General features: G+C 45.7%; 1 protein-coding gene across 3 annotated transcripts in view; it reads left to right on the top strand.

Annotated features, from left to right (window-relative positions):
• selenbp1 (selenium binding protein 1) overlaps positions 1-17602 on the top strand; it is a 34816-nt gene that overhangs the window by 15015 nt on the left and 2199 nt on the right. The window contains exons 2-12 of one of the 3 annotated variants that reach the window (XR_004106931.2): positions 4200-4253; positions 5515-5627; positions 5954-6139; positions 9695-9815; positions 11887-12069; positions 12801-13012; positions 13392-13470; positions 13553-13674; positions 13783-13875; positions 13964-14082; positions 15877-16093. Coding sequence is in view for 2 of the 3 variants with exons in the window: in XM_031310646.2 (XP_031166506.1) it covers positions 4200-4253; positions 5515-5627; positions 5954-6139; positions 9695-9815; positions 11887-12069; positions 12801-13012; positions 13392-13470; positions 13553-13674; positions 13783-13875; positions 13964-14082; positions 15877-16036 (1442 nt within the window). In the remaining variant the exon portion in view is untranslated. Of the gene's footprint in view, positions 1-4199; positions 4254-5514; positions 5628-5953; positions 6140-9694; positions 9816-11886; positions 12070-12800; positions 13013-13391; positions 13471-13552; positions 13675-13782; positions 13876-13963; positions 14083-15876; positions 16556-17602 lie in introns of those variants that run through there. The other 2 variants (XM_031310646.2, XM_031310647.2) reach the window with 2 other exon arrangements.

Below are 17602 nucleotides of genomic sequence, written 5' to 3'. Positions count from 1 at the left end.
CCATCAGCTGTCTCTGTCCGTGGTGCTGAAACATTTTTACTTGTTCGTCAACACAAACTTGTCAAAACATGTGTCTTTTCTTTGTGTTTTATTTGACATAGAGGCTGACTTGGCTCAACAAGTTACACATTATAACATTCATACATCAGATAATTTACCGTTTTTATTAGAGAAACCTGTAGGGGGGGCTCTATAGAGACCTGTAGGGGGGACTCTATAGAGAAACCTGTAGGGGGGCTCTATAGAGACCTGTAGGGGGGGCTCTATAGAAACCTGTAGGGGGGGCTCTATAGAGAAACCTAGAAAAACTGCATAGCGCCTCGTTAAATCCAGGCTGGAAACTTTTAGAGATGCTCGTTTCTACTTCTATAGTTTTTTTTAAATCTGCAGGTTTTATGAGCTTTAATTTGCTTTGTATGTCTAAGCTGTATGTGAAGCACTTTGAATTGTCTTTGTGTGTGAATTGTGCGACATAAATGAATTGTATTCAGATCGTAAAGCCCTCACATTTGTGGTATTTGGCTGCAATGAGATTGAGCAACACCCGGAGGCACTGGGGCAGTAAATCACTCCCAACCCAGAGGAGCAATCCAAAATACTAAAACACAGACCTTCCTCTGCACCCCACACACACACACACACACACACACACACTCTCACAACCATGCAGTGGTGTAGTCTAATGTATTGTAGTGGGTATACTGTACTGTATATTGGCCATATCATAGTGGGAGTCTGGGTGTCCTCCCCCAGGAAAGTTTTGAGCATTGACTTTATTTCCTGTATTGTATATACACTTTTATGCACCAAATTACAGTGGAAATACCTTTATTTAGCCTATATGAAGAAGGAAACCACAGATGATAATTCAAGATATATCAAAAATATAATGAAAGTATGTTGTTACGTTTTTAGGTGGGTATAGGGAAATCCTGGAGCTTTCTTAGTGGATATACTGCGTATCACGTAGATTACACCACTGATGTGATGTAACATAGTGTGTTTGTTATATGTGTTTGTAACAGTCTGTACAAAATGTACGTTCCGAATCAGAGCGTCAAAAAGTGACGCCAAGAGTCCTGACCAAGCGCGTCTAAATATGACGCTCAACGAGACTTTCTGCATCAATAACAAACGCAAAAGATGTCTTTCTGACGCGCTGGGAGCAAGAATGAGTTACAGCAGGATAACTACCACCGAGGAGAGACACAATCCCAGAATCATCTGCCGACTCTATAATGTTTAGAGTCTCTTTGTGATCCTGTTGGTTGTTGTGGCCGAGCCATCCTCCCCAGCTTCGCCCTCTCGTTCACATCCAAGTTTCAAAAACCGAGATGGCGAAGGCCGAACCGCCAAACTCAAGGCTTTAAAACGTCAGTCCACAAACCGACAGGGGGACGTCACGCATGATTGATACATCCGTAATAACTACAGTCTGACCTCTGTGCCGTCTCTCTCTGTCTCTCTGTGAAATCTCTCTATGTCTCTCTCTGTCTCTCTCTGTCTCTCTATGTCTCTGTGTCTCTGTGTCTCTCTGTGTCTCTGTGTCTCTCTGTGTCTCTCTGTGTCTCTCTATGTCTCTCTGTGTCTCTATGTCTCTCTGTGTCTCTCTGTGTCTCTGTGTCTCTCTATGTCTCTCTATGTCTCTCTGTGTTTCTCTGTGTCTCTCTCTGTCTCTCTCTGTCTCTCTATGTCTCTGTGTCTCTGTGTGTCTCTCTGTGTCTCTCTATGTCTCTCTGTGTGTCTCTCTATGTCTCTCTGTGTGTCTCTGTGTGTCTCTCTATGTCTCTCTGTGTCTCTCTGTGTCTCTCTGTCTCTGTGTCTCTCTGCGTCTCTCTATGTGTCTCTGTGTCTCTCTATGTCTCTGTGTCTCTCTGTGTCTCTATGTCTCTCTGTGTCTCTCTGTCTCTCTGTGTCTCTCTGTGTCTCTCTATGTCTCTCTGTGTCTCTCTGTGTCTCTGTGTCTCTCTATGTCTCTCTGTGTCTCTCTGTGTCTCTGTGTCTCTCTATGTCTCTCTGTGTCTCTCTATGTCTCTCTGTGTCTCTCTATGTCTCTCTGCGTCTCTCTATGTCTCTCTGTGTCTCTCTGTGTCTCTGTGTCTCTCTCTGTGTCTCTGTGTCTCTGTGTCTCTCTATGTCTCTCTGTGTCTCTCTGTGTCTCTGTGTCTCTCTCTGTGTCTCTGTGTCTCTCTGTGTCTCTATGTCTCTCTGTGTCTCTCTATGTCTCTATGTCTCTCTGTGTCTCTCTGTGTCTCTCTATGTCTCTGTGTCTCTCTGTGTCTCTCTATGTCTCTATGTCTCTCTGTGTCTCTCTGTATCTCTCTATGTCTCTGTGTCTCTCTGTGTCTCTCTATGTCTCTATGTCTCTCTGTGTCTCTCTGTGTCTCTCTGTGTCTCTGTGTCTCTCTGTGTCTCTATGTCTCTCTGTGTCTCTCTGTGTCTCTCTGTGTCTCTCTATGTCTCTGTGTCTCTCTGTATCTCTCTATGTCTCTGTGTCTCTCTGTGTCTCTCTATGTCTCTCTATGTCTCTCTAGGTCTCTGTGTCTCTCTGTATCTCTCTATGTCTCTGTGTCTCTCTGTGTCTCTCTATGTCTCTCTATGTCTCTCTAGGTCTCTGTGTCTCTCTGTGTCTCTCTATGTCTCTCTGTATCTGTAGGTCTCTCTGTGTCTCTGTGTCTCTCTGTGTCTCTGTGTCTCTCTGTGTCTCTCTATGTCTCTCTGTGTCTCTATGTCTCTCTGTGTCTCTCTGTGTCTCTGTGTCTCTCTATGTCTCTCTATGTCTCTCTGTGTTTCTCTGTGTCTCTCTATGTCTCTCTGTGTCTCTATGTCTCTCTGTGTCTCTGTGTCTCTCTGTGTCTCTCTGTGTCTCTCTATGTCTCTCTAGGTATCTGTGTCTCTCTGTGTCTCTCTATGTCTCTCTGTATCTGTATGTCTCTCTGTGTCTCTGTGTCTCTCTGTCTCTCTGTGTCTCTCTATGTCTCTCTGTGTCTCTCTGTCTCTCTGTGTCTCTCTGTGTCTCTCTATGTCTCTCTAGGTCTCTGTGTCTCTCTATGTCTCTCTGTATCTGTATGTCTCTCTGTGTCTCTATGTCTCTCTGTGTCTCTGTGTCTCTATGTCTCTCTGTGTCTCTCTGTGTCTCTCTGTGTCTCTATGTCTCTCTATGTCTCTCTAGGTATCTGTGTCTCTCTGTGTCTCTCTATGTCTCTCTGTATCTGTATGTCTCTCTGTGTCTCTCTGTGTCTCTCTGTGTCTCTATGTCTCTCTGTCTCTCTGTGTCTCTCTGTGTCTCTCTATGTCTCTCTATGTCTCTCTAGGTCTCTGTGTCTCTCTGTGTCTCTCTATGTCTCTCTGTGTCTCTCTGTGTCTCTCTATGTCTCTCTGTATCTGTATGTCTCTCTGTGTCTCTCTGTGTCTCTCTATGTCTCTGTGTCTCTCTGTGTCTCTCTATGTCTCTCTGTGTCTCTCTATGTCTCTCTGTATCTGTATGTCTCTCTGTGTCTCTATGTCTCTCTGTGTCTCTCTATGTCTCTGTGTCTCTCTATGTCTCTCTGTGTCTCTCTGTCTCTCTCTGTCTCTCTATGTCTCTCTAGGTCTCTGTGTCTCTCTATGTCTCTCTATGTCTCTCTGTGTCTCTGTGCCGTCTGAGTGCTGGGATGGATTCATGAGCTTTGCTGTGTTGTTGTGTTTTCAGGATGTGGACCGGCATACCACAGACCCCCGAACGCCACGAAGGGTCTGTCTGTAAATCTGTGTCTGTGTTTGTTATTTTCAAAGTTTCTTTATCAGACATTTTGGGTTCACTAATTTTATTCAATTTTATAGCATTTTAAAAAACGAAAAAGGTAAACAGGGGGGTTAGCATGTAGCTGTAGCTGCTGTGTTGCAGTTGAGAGCTTCTAGCTGTAGACGTGGTTGTGTGTGGTTGTTAAATGGCTTCCCGCTCCATGTTGTTGTCGCTGCAGACTGAGATTTGTTTTTCATGTTGGAGAGTAAACACACAGCACAGGAGGGTGTGATTAGAAACCTCCAGACTCCCAATAATCACTTCAAAAACTCTCCTGCTGTGTATAAAACCAACGCTCCTGCTGTGTATAAAACCAACGCTCCTGCTGTGTATAAAGCAAACAGTCCTGCTGTGTATAAAGTTGAAGAACTGTTTCCCAGAATGCATCAGTCTGACCTCTGTTGTGTTTTCTCAGCAAGCTGTTCAGGATGTGGACCCGGATACCGCAGCCCGCTGGACGCCATGAAAGGTAACGTGTGTGTGTGTGTGTGTGTGTGTGTGTGTGTGTGTGTGTGTTAGTGGGAACTTGTCCGAAATAAGGACCTTAGACCTGTCAAATCTGACTCCAATTACCTAATTCCTGCGCCTTCAGATACACAAGGTACATGCAGGTACACACAGTACACACGGTACACACAGATACACACGGTACACACAGATACACACAGTACACAAGATACACGAGGTACCCGCATATACACAAGGTACATGCAAGTACACACAGTACACAAGGTACACGTGTGTGTGTGTGTGTGTGTGTGTGTGTGTGTGTGTTTTAGTGGGAACTTGTCTGAAATAAGGCCCTTAGGCCTGTCAAATCTGACTCCAATTACCCAATTCCCGCGCCTTCTTTCATCGGACTTATAAGTTCACCAGAACACAAGGATCAATCTGAGACCAAGAGTTCAGTTAAGCGAAGTTTACTGAGTCCAGCGTAAGAGTTACAACACAGCTGTGGGATCACCAACAGAGACTAAGTTTCCCTAGCAACAGACATCAAGTCAGAGCTGGTCCACCAAGATATTCCTCCGAATTATGAGCTCTGATCTGTTCTCTCCCTTAGCTTGTATCCTCTCCTCACACGGGGGTGTCTCCTAGTTTCTAGACAGAAACTGTTATCTTTCACAAACACACACATGCCAGGGTCGGGACCTCTGTGTGGTGCAACTTCCTCTCCTAATCTCTTAACTGTTAACTGGCTTTCCTGTGTTTCTGCTTATCTGTCTGGTACACAATGCATTCTTATGCCATAAAAGGCTTAAACTATAGTTACAGGTTCAGCTCAACCTTCTATGTGTCAGACATTTCCTTGAACCAGTTCCTCAATGACTGCACACAAATACACACATTTTGTTAATAAAATATTTCTACAGTGTCTGTGTGTGTCTGTATGTGTGCGTGTGTGTGTCCCTGTGTGCGTGTGTGTGTGTGTGTGTGTGTGTGTGTGTGTGTGTGTGTGTGTGTCTGTATGTGTGCGTGTGTGTGTCCTGGGGTGTGTGTGTCTCTGTGTGTGTGTGTGTGTCTCTGTTTGTGTGTGTGTGTGTGTGTGTGTGTGTCTCTGTTTGTGTGTGTGTGTGTGTCTCTGTTTGTGTGTGTGCGTGATGAATTAATTGTGTTAAAGATTCTTTCCAACTTTCATTCCATATATTCAAACTTTTATTACATATACATAATTAAGTGTGTGTGTGTGTGTGTGTGTGTGTGTGTGTGTGTGTGTGTGTGTGTTGCAGGTAGTCGGGAGGAGATTGTCTACCTGCCGTGCATCAACTGTAACAGCGACGCTCTAAAGCCAGATTACCTCGCCACCGTCGACGTCGACCCAAAGTCTCCCACCTTCTGTCAGGTACAACCAGCCGTCCAATCAGCTGCCGGGTATGACAGTCCTCCACCTCCTTCTGACACAGACAGACAGGCAGACAGACAGAGATACAGACAGACAGACAGATGCGGACAGGCAGACAGACAGACAGACTTATTCACAACACACAGAACTGTTTTGTTCCAAAATATAAGAATTAAATCATCATCTTTCCTTCAGGTTTTAGTTTTTCTGTCTCTCTACTTTTAAATTTTAAAAAGCTCTCATTCCTCTGACTGGTTGGTAGAAATAAACTCATAAACTCCCTGCTCTGACCCCTGACCCCTGAACCCTGACCTCTGACCCTGCAGGTGATCCACCGGCTGCCGATGCCGAACCTTCGTGACGAGCTGCACCACTCTGGCTGGAACGCCTGCAGCAGCTGCTTCGGAGACGCCTCCAGGAAGAGGAACCGCCTCATCCTGCCGGCGCTCATCTCCTCGCGGGTTTACGTGGTCGACGTCGGCACGGATCCCCGAGCACCTCGGATACACAAGGTACACACAGTACACACAGAAACACACAGATACACACGGTACACACGGTACACACAGTACACAAGGTACATACGGTATACACAGTACACACAGATACACACAGTACACACAGGTACACACAGATACACACAGATACACACGGTACACACAGATACACACGGTACACACAGTACACACAGATACACACAGTACACACAGGTACACACAGATACACACAGATACACACAGTACACAAGGTACATACGGTACACACAGATACACACGGTACACACAGTACACACAGATACACACAGTACACAAGGTACATACAGTACACACAGTACACACAGATACACACAGGTACACACAGATACACACGGTACACACAGATACACACAGATACACACAGGTACACACAGATACACACGGTACACACAGATACACACAGATACACACGGTATATTTTTTGTAAATTCTATTGTATATCAGTCCCTCCAGAAAAACGTGATTATGTGATCTCATAATTCAACGCATAATCAGCCAAAGTCTGCATATTTACACGGGGCCGCATTTTTTCAAACACGCCGCACTTTCTCTACATAAATTGCCGATTTCTGCGCAAAATATGCAGGACTTGCATGATTTCATAATCCCCGCATTTTGGTTGCAAAAAAGTCACACATATATCTTAGCAGAAAGTTGAAAAATGTTGCGTTTACTTCACACAAGAGCAGCCGTTTTCCCCTGTTGCCATGTGAACGTTATGAAGTGATGTAATTACGCGACGTGAACATCATCGAAAAGCTGCAAACGCCACGATGAAGCCATGATGGAACCGCAGTTTTTGCAAGTTGCCGCAATTTCATTGCATAAAATTGCATAAATATCCCGCATATTCCATCACATTGTTTTAAGAAAACGTGCCGCATAATCAAGGATTTTTGCCCAAAACAATCACAAAAAAACTCCACATTTTTCTGGAAGGACTGTTATTGTTATACTGCATACTTAAAGCTACATTGTGTAATGTTTTGAGTTGATTCGTAGCAAAAACCTCTTTGTTCTTTCACAAATATGAGCTCATTCATGTGTAATTACTTCCACCAACTAATCAAAGTATTCTCGTAAGAGTACAATCTGACATTCAGAATCATTCAGAATACATACGAAGGAGTCACTCGAATGACGACCGCCATGTTACCCATCCATCTTTAAAGTGCCCATATTATGAAAAAAAAAACACTTTTTCTGGGATTTGGGGAGTTATTTTGTGTCTCTGGTGCTTCCACACACATACAAACTTTGGAAAAACCATCCATGGTGTTTAGAGTGAGATACGGTTTCTGAATGTGTCCTGCCTTCAGTCTCCGGGTGAGCTAAAGATTTTCGTCAGATTTTGAGAAGCTCATCCCGCTCCGCGTTTCCGGCTGAGTCCCAACTGTCCTGTCTCTGACTGTCCTGTCTCTGACTGCCCTGTCTCTGACTGCCCTGTCTCTGACCATCCTGTCTCTGACTGCCCTGTCTCTGACCATCCTGTCTCTGACCGTCCTGTCTCTGACTGAACATGTCAGGTCAGCCAAAATGAAGGCCAACGGCTCCTCCAACGGACGACGGCACGGAACACACCGAACAGACTCGAGTCACCGACCTCGCCAGACTGTCCAACGGCCGATTATCGGCTCGGTGTGTAGCTGCCTTAAGAGATCATTTTGGGTTCGGCCACCGTAGGAAGAGGGGCTAGAAAGTAATATTCAGTTGGTTGTCATATACAATTTCACCGCTATATGGCAGAAATTCTTACACAATGCAGCTTTAACAGTATTTTTTTTATATATTTCTTACTGTCCTTTCTGTTTTTTATTCTTTATATGTGAAGTGTGTGTTGTACTTTGAGAGCAAAGAGCCAAATTCCTTGTTTGTTTACGCAAATCTGGCCAATAAAGCTGATTCTGAGTCTGATGCTATGGAGCTTGAAGAGGCTCCAGTAGATGGGCTGGGATGCAGAGAAATTTGGGGTGGAGAGGGGTTAAATGGGGTTGACAAGTCGGATTATTCGGCCTTGAGTTTGCATATTCAGGCTGTCGGATGCTACAGGATGCTGGGAGTCAGCTGGTGGTAGGCTGCTTTTAAAAAAGGTAATCATTGTTTAGCTTGATTTGCTAAATCCTCTGATGGATAAGGAACTTTTTTGCTGACTTCTTTAGGGTTTTAGGTCGACTAAACTGTAAGTGAGAAGACTATATGAGACATGCAATACAGTCACAAATATTTAACTTTTCTCTTAAACAAAAGCATGTCAGTAAACTGTCTGACCCTAGATGTGATTCTCATTTCCCAGAGAGGCCCTCAGTGAAGTTGAGTTGGACACCCCTGGGGTAGACAGTCGCATTATTCGGCCCTGAAACTGCAGCTGTTTCCTTTTTGAATTCCAAGAAAAATAACTGTCAGAGAAAAGAGAAGCATTTGTTGTGTGGAGGAGGACGGTTCATCGTGAGTTCAGCCTGGATGGTAATCGCTCTCACAGCTGTTCCTTAAAAAAGTTTCATGTCTGTTGAGTTTGGACTAAGTCGGGGATGTGGGGAGTGAAAAATCTTGGCTTCAGCCGCTCTGATAAACAGTCAGGGTCACACGGTATCTGCAGACACAGATTTCAACACAATTTAAACAAATAGTGAAACTCAGAGTGTTAACACATCTCATAAAAACGTCTGTCGGTACCCGATCTGAGCCGCCTGCACGATCCGTCATGTGCAAGATGTTCGCGCATGCGCAGATGATAATCCTGTTTTACCGAGGATACGACACGGCGCGATCTGCTCCACGCTTCTGCCGTTAGCCTCCACTGGGAAGCTAACGTTAGTTTAGCTAACAGCTAATTGGGCTAACCGCTAGCTGACAGCTTGATTCAGTCTAAAATAATGATAACTCAAACTTAACACGGGAAAGCCGTCTACAGATTGTGTAATGTTGTGTTGTTGTATCTGCAGATTGTGTAACGTTGTGTAATGTTGTGTTGTTGTGTAATGTTGTGTTGTTGTGTAATGTTGTGTTGTTGTATCTGCAGATTGTGTAACGTTGTGTAATGTTGTGTTGTTGTGTAATGTTGTGTTGTGTCTGCAGATTGTGTAATGTTGTGTTGTTGTGTCTGCAGATTGTGTAACGTTGTGTTGTTGTGTAATGTTGTGTTGTTGTGTCTGCAGATTGTGTAACGTTGTGTAATGTTGTGTTGTTGTGTCTGCAGATTGTGTAATGTTGTGTAATGTTGTGTTGTTGTGTTTTTGTGTAATGTTGTGTTGTTGTGTCTGCAGATTGTGTAACGTTGTGTAATGTTGTGTTGTTGTGTTGTTGTGTAATGTTGTGTTGTTGTGTCTGCAGATTGTGTAACGTTGTGTAATGTTGTGTTGTTGTGTCTGCAGATTGTGTAATGTTGTGTAATGTTGTGTTGTTGTGTTTTTGTGTAATGTTGTGTTGTTGTGTTGTTGTGTAATGTTGTGTTGTTGTGTCTGCAGATCGTGTAATGTTGTGTTGTTGTGTAATGTTGTGTTGTTGTGTAATGTTGTGTTGTTGTGTCTGCAGATCGTGGAGCCGGTGGATCTGTTCTGGAAGTGCGGCCTGGCGAACCCTCACACCACGCACTGTCTGGGCAACGGGCAGATCATGATCAGCTGTATCGGAGACCCGACCGGCAACGGCAAGGGTGAGACAGCCGGCAGCCAGAATCCGTATCTCTCAGACACACACATCACGTCATATTTAACGCTCGTGTTGGGTTCCTGTAGACCTGAAGCCCCTGACACACCAACCAGACGGCCGTTACACACCGACCAGACGGCCGTTACACACCGACCAGACGGCCGTTACACACCGACCAGACGGCCGACCGTCGGCAGTAGAGCCAGTGTGATTGATCAGTCTCCCCGAGTTGGTCCAAAAAGTTCCTCAGAACACACTGAAGAGACGAGACGTAATACGTCTCCATAACAGCAGGCGGCGCTAATCTGGATTGTCGCCCAAAAATGAAAACCGGCAGCTGATTGGACGAATGCGTCACGGGTCGGTTTCTCCTGAAATTCACAGCCAGACTGTCATGGCGGCTCGTTCAGAATACGATCTCATATTGGACTAAAATAGTTCACCGAAACGTGTTTCTGAAAACATTTGAAGAGAGAAATAGGCCGTGCAGTTGCTGAATCTGTCTTCATTTCAGATCAACAAAGGTCAGTTTAACAGATTTTCATCAGATTTTGAGAGACTCTAGTTACGCTCATCCCGCTCCCTGTTTCCTGGTTAGCTCTCCACCAATCAGATGGGTCATTGAGTCTGACTGCCGGCAGTGCCCGCCCCGCCCATTATACATGTCAAATCAGCCAAAATGAAGGCTGATGGCCCCTCGGACGGACGACGGCACAAACGCACCGAACAGACTTGAGTCACCGACCTCGCCAGACTGTCAGACGGACGGTTATCGGCTCGGTGTGTCAGCGCCTTTAACGCAACTTTTAGTTTTTCTGGGTCAAAATTTAAAGTCAACTTTTCTCGAAGTTCTTTGTCGATGTGTTTTGGCCATTTTTGTTGTAGTTTTGACCCAAGTTCTTGAAGTTTTCTCCGACATTTTTTGTCACTATTTCCAATGTCTTTGTCGATTTATTTTATGCGTTTTTTTGTGACATTTCTGTCACTTTTTTCATCGTTCTTTAATGAATTTTTTTCTTCAAATGCTATAAAATTTAATTTAACACCCAAATTCAATGAAAGTAGTGAACCGATCATTTATTTAACTTGTGAAGAGCGGTGTATGGAACCATCCACGTTATTTCTTTAACAATTTGGTTGAAGGAAACCCAAATTTCAGATCTAGAAACTTTTTAAAAATGGGTCAATTTATTTATTTTAAGATTTTTTTTTTTTTGGGACATTTTTTACCTTTTATTAGATAGTGACAGTGGATAGACAGGAAAGTTGGGAGAGAAAGAGATGGAGGATAACACGCAGCAAACGGCCGCAGGTCGGATTCGAACCCTGGCCGCTGCCAAGGACTCAGCCTACTTGGGGCGCACTGTTGCAATCTCTGTCTCCCCCTACGGTTCAGAGCGTGGAAGCTGTAAAGGTAACAGCACGCTCTTACTGGGTGAACTAGAGGCCGCCCCAGAAAATGGGTCAAATTTGACCCCAAGGACAACAGGAGAGTTAAACTCTTTTTACTAGGGCTGTCAAAATAACTCCTTAATTTCAATTAATTAATCTGAGAAAAAATAAGGCGTTAAAAAAAAATAACGCAGATTAATCCATTCCATATTGACGTTTGAACCGATACCTTTAAATCTTATTTAAAAGTATCGGTTCAGGCACCGTTAATTATGTATGCGATTAATTTTGATTAATTAATCACAGAGTATGTAATTAATTAGATAAACAGTTTTAATTGATTGACAGCCCTACTTTTTACACAATGGAATAGGACTTTTTTTTATACTTTATTTTTAAAGTTTTTGTACAAAGCATGGGCAACAGCAATACAATGAATACCAGTAAGTACGGTTACAATATGATGTGACAATATAAATCAGATGCTAGCCACGTAGTACTCTTATTGAAACAAAAGAAACAACGAAAAACGAGAAACAAAAACAAGAAATGCACACATATGCCTGCGCACCTGAACACATACATGCACGTGTTCACTTACTCCCATATGGAATATGACTTGTTGTTGCTTATAAAGTACAAACACAGAAACAAACAAACGTACGTTGCTGTCGTCCTTTCAGGAGGGTTCGTCCTGCTGGACGGCGAGACGTTCGAGGTGGTCGGGAACTGGGAGCACTCGGGGGAAGCAGTGAACTTTGGATACGACTTCTGGTACCAACCCCGACACAATGTGATGATCAGCACTGAGTGGGGCGCGCCCAAAGCTCTGGCTGGAGGATTTAACCCCGCACACATTAATGAAGGTGAGAAAGATCTGGAGGGTTTAACTCAAGCATGTTAAAGAAATAAAAGTTCTTTAACGTAATAGTACTTTTACTTCAGTAGAATATGTTTGTAAGCAGGTCAGTAGAGGGTGTTCTACAAAACACCGGTCAGTACCGCCAGGTGTCGACCGAAGCACCGGGACGTCACGCTGACACAGAAATCACTGGAAGTTGATTGAATCTAACCAACCTTCCCTGAATCAGCAGTGGCTCTGAGTCTGTCTTACTGTCTGTCTCTCTTACCTGTCTGTCTGTCCTGTCTGTCTTTGTTTCCTGTCTGTCTGTCTGACTGACTCTGAGTCTGTCTGTCTCCCTGTCTGTCTGACTGACTCTGAGTGTTTGTGTCTGTCTTTGCTTCCTGTCTGTCTGTCTGTCTGTCTGTCTGACTCTGAGTGTGTCTGTCTGCCTGTCTGTCTGTTCTCAGAAAGGTGACTGGGCTGCAGAGAGAGTGATCAGTGTTCCCAATAATCCAGCGTTTCCTAGTGTTTGTTTTCCAGTGTTTCCAGATCTTTTGTTTGTATTTTCGACCACGTCTTCAGCCTGTTGGATTTGTACCGTTGCCTGGATTGTTTATATTCTAATAAACAAACTTACCTTCTACTCCGAGTTGAGTCGAGCATTCGATTCCGACATTGTACCCGTGACAAATAGATGTTAAGATGTTCAAGCCTCCGCTCATACAGCTGCTGTTGTTGTTGTTGTTGTCCCAGGTCTGTATGGCAGCTGCCTCCACGTTTGGGACTGGACCACGCACAAGAAGCTGCAGACGCTGGATCTGGGCGAGGACGGAGCGATTCCCCTCGAGGTCCGATTCCTCCACGACCCCGATGCCACCGAGGGATACGTGGGATGTGCTCTGTCTGGAACCGTCTACCGGTTCTACAAAACACCGGTCAGTACCGGCAGGTTCCACAGAACACCGGTCAGTACCGGCAGGTTCTACAAAACACCGGTCAGTACCGCCAGGTGTAGACCGAAGCACCGGGATGTCACGCTGACACAGAAATCACTGGAAGTTGATTGAATCTAACCAACCTTCCCTGAATCAGCAGTGGCTCTGAGTCTGTCTTACTGTCTGTCTCCCTTACCTGTCTGTCTGTCTGTCTTTGTTTCCTGTCTGACTGACTCTGAGTCTGTCTGTCTTTCTCCCTGTCTGTCTGACTAACTCTGAGTGTTTGTGTCTGTCTTTGCTTCCTGTCTGTCTGTCTTTGCTTCCTGTCTGTCTGTCTGTCTGTCTGTCTGTCTGTCTGTCTGACTGACTGACTCTGAGTGTGTCTGTCTGCCTGTCTGTCTGTTCTCAGAAAGGTGACTGGGCTGCAGAGAGAGTGATCAGTGTTCCCAATAAGAAGGTGGAGGGATGGGCACTGCCGGAGATGCCTGGTGAGTCTGTCTGTCTGTCTGTCTGTCTCTCTAATCTGTCTGTCTGTCTCTCTAATCTGTCTGTCTGTCTGTTTCTCTGCAGGTCTGATCACAGACATCTTGATCTCGTTGGACGACCGTTTTCTCTACTTCAGTAACTGGCTCCACGGTGACATCAGACAGTATGACATCACAGACAGGAGGAGCCCACGATTGGTCGGACAGGTCTGTATGTTTTTATAATCATCCAGTAATGAAAGCTAACCTGAAATCATTCCTGTCTGCCTGTCTGTCTGTCTGTCTGCCTGTCTGCCTGTCTGTCTGTCGTCTCAGGTGTTTCTGGGAGGAAGTCTCGTCAGCGACGGGCCAGTCCGAGTCCTGGAAGACCCCGAGAAGCAGTCGCAGCCCCCCCCACGCATCATCAAGGTAGCTTACTATCTGTCTTTCTACCTGTCTGTCTCTCAGGGGAGGCGTGTCTCTGTCTAACCTGTCTGTCTGCCTGTCTGTCTCTCAGGGGAGGCGTGTCTCTGGAGGTCCCCAGATGTTGCAGCTGAGTTTGGACGGGCGGAGACTTTACGTGACGACGTCTCTGTTCAGCGGCTGGGACAAACAGTTCTACCCCGACATGGCCAAGTCAGTACCTGTCTGTCTCTCTAACCTGTCTGTCTGTCTGTCTAACCTGGGACAAACAGTTCTACTCCGACATGGCCAAGTCAGTACCTGTCTGTCTCTCTAACCTGTCTGTTTCTCTAACCTGTCTGTCTGTCTAACCTGGGACAAACACTTCTACTCCGACATGGCCAAGTCAGTACCTGTCTGTCTCTCTAACCTGTCTGTCACTCTGACCTGTCTGTCTGTCTCTCTATCCTATCTGTCTCTCTAACCTGTCTGTATGTATGTCTGTCTCGCTAACCTGTCTGTCTCTCTAACCTGTCTGTCTCTCTAACCTGTCTGTCTGTTTCTCTCTCTAATCTGTCTGTCTCTGTCTCTCTAATCTGTCTGTCTGTCTGTCTGTCTGTCTGTCTGTTTCTCCGGGAACCATCACCTTATCGTGGTGGAGAGGTCCCTATGAACCTGAGGGCTGTGTTGTCTGGAGCTTTGTGCTCCTGGTAGGGTCTCCCAAGGCAAAGTGGTCTCAGGTGAGGGGCCAGACAAAGAATGGTTCAAAAACCCTATGAGTGACCGAGGAAGAGATGGAATGACCCTGCCCGGAGGAAGCCCGGGGCCCCCGTCTGGAGCCAGGCCCAGATGGAGGGCTCGTCAGTGAGCGTCTGGTGGCCGGGTTTGCCACGGAGCTCGTGTCTCCCTCTCCATCCCATGGGCCCACCACCTGTGGGAGGAACCTCTGGGGTCGGGTGAGCTGCCACACGGGTGGCGGTGAAGGTCAGGGGCCTCGACAGAACAAACCCGGGCGGCAGAGGCTGGCTCTGGGGACGTGGACCGTCTCCTCTCTGTGGGGGAAGGAGCCGGAACTTGTGCGGGAGGTGGAGCGCTACCAGTTGGATCTGGTGGGGCTTACCTCTACGCACAGTCTCGGTTCTGGAACCATACTCCTGGATAGGGGTTGGACTCTTTTCTTCTCCGGAGTTGCCCAGGGTGTGAGGCGCCGGGCGGGTGTGGGGATACTCACAAGCCCCCGGCTGAGCGCCGCTACGTTGGAGTTTACCCCGGTGGACGAGAGGGTCGCCTCCCTACGCCTGCGGGTTGTGGGGGGGAAAACTCTGACTGTTGTTTGTGCGTATGCACCAAACAAGAGCTCGGAGTATTCGGCCTTCTTGGTGACCTTGAATGGAGTCCTGTATGGGGCTCCAGTGGGGGACTCCATAGTTCTGCTGGGGGACTTCAACGCGCACGTGGGCAATGATGGAGACACATGGAGAGACGTCCAGCTGGGAGGAGGCCTCGGGGAAGACCCAGGACTAGGTGGAGGGATTATATCTCCAACCTGGCCTGGGAACGCCTCGGGATCCCCCAGTCGGAGCTGGTTAATGTGGCTCGGGAAAGGGAAGTTTGGGGTCCCCTGCTGGAGCTGCTACCCCCGTGACCCGATACCGGATAAGCAGACGAAGATGGATTGATGGATGTCTGTCTGTCCTGTCTCTCTGTCTCTCTAACCTGTCTGTCTGTCTCTCAAATCTGTCCACCTGTCTGTCTGTCTCTCTAACCTGTCTGTCTGTCTGTCTCTCAAATCTGTCCACCTGTCTGTCTGTCTCTCTAACCTGTCTGTCTGTCTATAACCTGTCTGTCTGTCTCTCTCTCTAACCTGTCCACCTGTCTGTCTGTCTCTCTAACATGTCTCTCTGACTCTCTAACCTGTCTGTCTCTCTGTCTGTCTCTCTAACCTGTCTGTCTGTCTCTAACCTGTCTGTCTGTCTGTTTGGCTCTCTAACCTGTCTGTCTCTCTAACCTGTCTGTCTCTCTGTGCAGAGATGGGTCAGTGATGATGCAGATGGATGTGTCGGTCTCCGGCGGTCTCTCTCTGAATGAGAACTTCCTGGTTGATTTCGGTAAAGAACCAGACGGTCCGGCTCTGGCCCACGAGCTCCGATATCCCGGAGGAGACTGCACGTCTGACATCTGGCTGTAGGAACACCTGGCTGTAGGAACATCTGGCTGTAGGAATATCTGGCTGTAGGAACATCTGGCTGTAGAACACCTGGCTGTAGGAACACCTGGCTGTAGAAACACCTGGCTGTAGAAACACCTGGCTGTAGAAACACCTGGCTGTAGGAACACCTGGCTGTAGAACACCTGGCTGTAGAACATCTGGCTGTAGAACATCTGGCTGTAGAAACACCTGGCTGTAGAAACACCTGGCTGTAGAACACCTGGCTGTAGGAACACCTGGCTGTAGAAACACCTGGCTGTAGGAACACCTGGCTGTAGGAACACCTGGCTGTAGAAACACCTGGCTGTAGAAACACCTGGCTGTAGGAACACCTGGCTGTAGGAACACCTGGCTGTAGAAACACCTGGCTGTAGGAACACCTGGCTGTAGAAACACCTGGCTGTAGGAACACCTGGCTGTAGGAACATCTGGCTGTAGCAACATCTGGCTGTGGGAACATCTGGCTGTGGGAACATCTGGCTGTGGGAACATCTGGCTTTAGGAACATCGAAGTTGTGTTGTTGCCGCTGACAACAGCTACAGATAGACCTTTTAGTTAAAGAGTAAGATCCTTCTGTTTAACATGAAACAGCCCCGAAATCACCATCACCAAACCCACCAGACTCCATGTAAATAATCTCTACTTTTAGCATGGTAAAACACACTTCATTCAAAGTGGACAGAAACTAAATAAAACTATCAAAAGCCGTCTTGGTTCATCTTTCCACTGTTCCAACAATCACCACTCTGGTTTGGTTGAAGTAAACCCTTAATTCACCCATTTACATGTGGAGATATGCTGGCTCTATACAAGCTAAAAGTACTGATATTTACATGGAGTCTGGTGGAGATATGCTGGCTCTATACAAGCTAAAAGTCCTGATTTTTTACATGGAGTCTGGTGGAGATATGCTGGCTCTATACACGCTAAAAGTCCTGATTATTTACATGGAGTCTGGTGGAAATATGCTGGCTCTATACAAGCTAAAAGTCCTGATTATTTACATGAAGTCTGGTGGGTTTGGTGATGGTGATTGCATGGCTACCAGTTTCAGAGATTGTTGTTCCCATCAACACTTAGACACAGAACCATGGAAACATGGGTCCAGGGTGACATTTAAAGTGCTTCACATTATACATCATTACTATATTAGTAACTAATACACACAGGAAATATAAATGATAAAATTAAGCACTAATGAGAAGTAAGAAGCTTTATTTACAGTAAGAACAGCTTTCAACATAATAGAAAGACCAGATTATATGGTAAATAAAATCATTATTATTAATCACGTGATGTCAATAACTGTATTTTCCTTTATTTGTTCTGGATATCATCTGTTGCTACCTGTATTCTCTTGAATATACCTTTTGAATTATGATAACTAAACAACTACATAAATACTTAATACATTTGAAAATCTGTCTGGAAGTACATTGACTTCAAGTCTAGTAAAATTGCAGTAAAGATGTGTGTGTGTGTGTATATATATATATATATATATATATATATATATATATATATATATATATATATATATATAT

This window comes from Sander lucioperca, chromosome 10, assembly GCF_008315115.2.
Source record: "Sander lucioperca isolate FBNREF2018 chromosome 10, SLUC_FBN_1.2, whole genome shotgun sequence".
NCBI lineage: Eukaryota > Metazoa > Chordata > Actinopteri > Perciformes > Percidae > Sander > Sander lucioperca.
This window is presented reverse-complemented; position numbering and strand designations above follow the sequence as displayed.